The sequence below is a fragment of the Hydra vulgaris genome, chromosome 07 (genome assembly GCF_038396675.1).
Source record: "Hydra vulgaris chromosome 07, alternate assembly HydraT2T_AEP".
Classification (NCBI taxonomy): Eukaryota; Metazoa; Cnidaria; class Hydrozoa; order Anthoathecata; family Hydridae; genus Hydra; species Hydra vulgaris.
The window spans coordinates 40925300-40930484 of NC_088926.1; the positions used below are offsets into that span (position 1 = coordinate 40925300).

The 5185-nt window shown below is 27.8% G+C and overlaps 1 protein-coding gene across 1 annotated transcript; it reads right to left on the reverse strand.

The window, feature by feature from the left end:
- Nucleotides 1-1580: 1580 nt before the first annotated feature.
- LOC124806427 (uncharacterized) lies at nucleotides 1581-4176 on the reverse strand. The gene is made up of 2 exons (XM_065802219.1): nucleotides 3321-4176; nucleotides 1581-3156 (listed from the first exon to the last, which is right to left on the reverse strand). The coding sequence occupies exons 1-2, from the start codon at nucleotides 4174-4176 to the stop codon at nucleotides 2501-2503; spliced, it is 1512 nt and encodes a 503-aa protein (XP_065658291.1). The 3' UTR covers nucleotides 1581-2500.
- Between the last annotated feature and the right edge of the window lie 1009 nt (nucleotides 4177-5185).

The following is a 5185-nucleotide window of genomic DNA, read 5'->3' on the forward strand; positions in this document are numbered from 1 at the left end:
CCAATCTATTTCATCTGAAAATTTGCTTTTAGTAATATAAACTTATATATGAGTTTGATAAACTGCAAGAAATATATGTTATACCTGTAAATATTGTACGATTGCCTTATAATTGCCCACAATTTTTTTAACAAATATAATAAGCTATTATATGCAACTATTTTGCTTTATTTGCAAAAACTTTGCCTTTGTTGGGTTGCATTTGCAGCTGATTTGCGGCCCAAATACTGGCTGGCTTAATTTGAAATGACGTAATGGGCCAAGATTGGCTTATATATTTAAGTATTTTTAAACAATAGCTGCGTAAAAGATGGATTTTTTTAATATGGCACACGTTACCGAACAACATCATTTTGCACCAATAAGTTATTATTATAAAACTTTATAAAATTGTATTAGATTTCAAAGTCATATTCAACCTTAAAGTAAACATTTATTCAAACTTATAACATTTTTTTTTTCATAGTTTTCATTTGTTAAAATTTTACCTTAACTAAAGTTTAAATGAAGGATTTGAACAGATCATGTATACATGACCTGTTCAAATCTTTTATTTAAAATTTATGTAAGATATAGTTTACATGTATGGTAAAGTATACATGTATACTTCGTTATCATATTGGTCAAGAAAAAGAAATTTTTATTGAAACAGAATCTTTTTTATATTGATTTAATTAAGATTTATTGGGTCACTTCTCTCTAAGTCATGATAATTTCAAACTTGATAGCGATTCTGAGTTATATAGGCTGGATTTGAATTGATATAATGAAATGAAAGTTACAAAGAGTATAAAATAAAAAAATTCAGAAATGTTTATGCCAGATACGATTGAATCCATTGATGTAGAGTAATTATCGGAATATATCAGTAAAGGAGTTTAAAAAGACATTAAATTGAAACATAGAAAAAGGGTTATCATTTGATTTAGGAATGTGGGCATCAACTTTTTCTATTCTCGTGGTTTCAGCATCTTCATTATTGGACTTACGTAGGGTGTTGCACTCATCACTTTCAAAATATCCACGAACGTTATTAAAAACAATGAGAGCTAGAACTGTAAAATTGACTTTGAATTATATATTTACCTATTGTTATTTATATTGGTGTTGTTGATTCATTTTGACCAAGGCCTTCTTAAACAGGCCGCGACAGCTCATTTTCCGTAAAATTAGCGAAGGCCGACTTTTTTACGGTTAAAATTATTTTTTATCTTTGCTTTTGTAAACAAACTTCAGAATCAATTAAAGAGCTTTATTAGGACAAAACATTTTAATTAAATTTCGGAAGTAATTATTGTAGGAATTTTTTTTACATTTTTAAATAAGTTAATTACAATAAAAATATAAAGAGTTTAGCTAAAAATGACTCATTTTTATAACTATATGTTTATTGTAGCTGTTTAACACTTGTTACAAAAAACAAAATTTTTGTTACAAAAAACAAAATACAAAAAAATTTTGTTACAAAAAACAAAATACAAAAAAATTTTGTTACAAAAAACAAAATACAAAAAAATTTTGTTACAAAAAACAAAATACAAAAAAAAAATTTTTTAATAAAAATAAACAAATATATTAACTTTATTTTATTCAAATTATTTTGACTTTTTTGACTCAAAGTATTTTATTTTGAAGTTAAAAGTTTTGCTTGTTTTATTAAACATTCCTTCCCAAAATCTTCAGAGTGTTTTTTACAATAATTGTTTAAAAAAATGTTTGCTAAAATGCAGCAAACTTTTTTAACACTTCGAACAAGCAATTTAAATTTACTATTGCAATTAATAAAAATGTCAATTAATCCTCTCTTGCACAACAATGGTGAAACTTTATTCACAAGTGTCACTTCAAATATAAAAAAACAATAAATAACAAAGTAGACTAAATTGTCAGAAGGTTCTCTTAGTCGTCCTCTGTTCAAAGAACTGATCAAAGTTCCATATTTTTGAAACATATCAAAGGTGTCTGTTTCTTCTAAAATTGAATGTAATTCTGGAAGTTTGTAAGCAATAAAACCTGCAATATATAAAAGCCCTTGTTTGCATTCATTTGGCAACTGATCCTCACAATTTTCACATATTGACAAATTAAACTCCACATCAAGTTCACACTTATCACAGTGGTGGTGAGCAGGAGGAAACATTGTAAAATCTGCTTGCTCGTCTAGCAACTTTCTAGTTTTGTCGATTCTAAATTTTTGAATAACATTTTGCACAGTTATCAGATATGTGCCACCTGACCCTTGCCGATATTTCCCAAACTGTTTTTCTAGTGCATCTGATTGCATATGTCCTAACAATACATAAGATACACCGCAATTCAACAAATACTTGGCACAGCTTGCTAATCTTTTAGAAGTTTTTTGCAATGCACTCGCAGTATCCATTGTTAACTTTTTCTCTCTTAATTTTGAACTTACGCATTTTAAATTTTCAGCAAAATAAGAAATATAGTTCTCTAAGAAATCTATTTGCCAATCATTGACTGAAGTAATAGGCTTTCTTCAAATATCATTTAATCTAATATCTAGACCTTTTGCTTTACTGTTGACAATAAGCCACCACTTGACAACTGTTTCAATAAAAAGTGCAGTATCTTCAGTTTCAGGAAATTTTACACGTAATGCTGCAACTGTTTCATCACAAAAAACTTTGAGAACTAATCCAACATTTTGTCGTTCAATTGGTTTTGGTGACACAGCTTTTTGTGTTAACGGTGACAACTTAACTATTCGATTATCTGCAGCATGAAGTTGAATTATAAATTTCCACTCTGTAAGTCGCACAGTATCGTTATCATTTAGCAATTTATATTTTAAACATTGTAATTTTTCAGTGATCCAATTATTTCGAATACATTTTAAAATATGCACAGTGTCATTTAAAAGATAGTATGCTGGAACATTTTTGGCATTAAAATATTGAAATGTTTTTTGATTTACTCGACAGTTATCCATTATTAACCCAAGAGGCTTTCCACCTGCAATTATGATTTGTTGATTTAATTCTTCTATTACGCTTGTTTGAAAATTTGTTGTAACTTTAAAAACTGGAAAAACTTTTATAACAAGTCGTGGGCCACCAAAAAGACAAAGGAGCATTAGTGCTAAAACTGTTTTTGCTTTTTCTTGGACATTTTCTGCTTCACCATACACAATACCTATAATCAATAAACAAAATTAATAACTTCTTAAAAAAATTTTTTTAATGATTTATTTTATTTAATTGAGAGTTCTACAATTATTTAAGCTTTTCAAACAATAATTTAAAAAAATTAAAAACAAAAATTTTAGCTTTCCAGTTGATTAGTTAAAAATAACTTACCACCAGAGTACTGTAGGCCAGGTTTTATGTACACCTCATCAGCCAAGATAAAGCAGTATTTTTGAAGTTCCTGAAGCTCTTTAAATATCATCTTTAAATATTCAGTATCTTCAAGTTTATTTATTTTGTTTGTCATTCGTTGTAACTCTCGTACACTTGGCAAAACAAGCTTCTCTACGAGATCAAAATATACTGAACGAGATTTTGAATAAAGATGCAATGCATCAGAAATGTCTTCTAAAGAAAATGGTGTATTGTTTGTTTTATTTAATAAAGCTACTTGATGCCTAATATAATTTGCTCGCCTAGAATCTGTTTCATTATTAATAACATAACTAACAGCATTCTCCAGTTGAGAATAATATTTAATAATTCCTTTGCTTAAATAAGACAGTTTAATTTGTAAAAGTTGGCTGTATCCAGTAAAATAAATATCTCCAGAATCTTCTAAAGTTATATATATTGAAAACTTAGGTACTGGTCCACAATGTTCATATGATATTAAAGATATTTTTTTTTCTTTTTCAACAAAATAGAATTTTTCTTCACAGTTAATTATTATTGACCTCAAATTTTTTACAATTTCATTAAATTGAATAGCGTCCATTTTTTTGAAGCTTTCTAACTCATCAGGTAAACTATTTCTTTCAGAGCACATTAACCCAGTGACATCTCGTTTTCTAGACACTATTGGAATACAAGACACTGGTATACCTTTAAAGACTGATGGAGGATGCACTGGAACAAAACTACCACCTTTGACTTTTTTTAATTCTGCATCTTTAGGCCAGTGTTGAGCACAAACTCGCTTATAATCTGTAAACACAAATTTGCATTTGGAAGTTTTTTTATCCATAACTCGCGATCCTCGGTTTTAAAGAGAAATCTATACATTGTGACATAAACATTATCTTTTATTTTTGATTTGTAATTTGAGGAGCAACCATAAACGCAGCATTTATTAGGCATTTTACGAGTTTAATAGTTACAATCAAACAACCGAAATTCTCATTGAAACTAAACTTCTCCGTAAATAAGTCGGCCTTCGCTACTTTTACGGAAAATGAGCTGTCGCGGCCTGTTTAAGAAGGCCTTGATTTTGACACATTAATCTGTTGACCCACTTATCACAAAATATTGCTATGAAACTCCATCAGTTCTTCTATAGATTAAAATTAATGAATTACCCTTTCAAAAGTTATGCACTCATCAATTTTAGCCAATTCTTGCAAGAGTTTTGATTCTATTTTTCAAGTAATCTGTTTTAATAGGTTTATTTTGCAGTCAAAGTAAATCAGTAAACCTAAATAAATATTTAAAATACATCATTGAAGAAATAATCCAATAATAAAAAGGTCTTGCCAAAATCTATGTAGATAGAAAAAAAATTCTGTAAATATTAGTATATCCTGCTTTGTGTGTGATACTCTTGCAAGGGCATATACAAAACCAAATAAAAGTTATACTGAATATTATCTTTATGATAAGTTTATACAAAACGAGAATGGCAAAAAAGGTTACTCTTCTTTAGACTGATGCACCGCTTGGAACTGATCAATCTTTTAAACATATGACAGATGCTAAATATCACATGTAATTACTTACCTATTGGTATTTTTAGTACCAAAATGTAAATAATAAAAAGTATTTGATGAAATGCGGTTTTTGTGCAATATATGTACATGAAAAATTATTTTCAGTATTATATAGTATGCAAAGTTTGTTTTAAAATAAATTTGTTTATAAATAAAATTATTTTAAAAAAACTTTGAAATTGAAATAACAAAATTTGATAAATTATCTAAAAAACTGCACATCTAATAAGAAACTAAATACATGAATGCATTTTTTTATACTTTTATCAT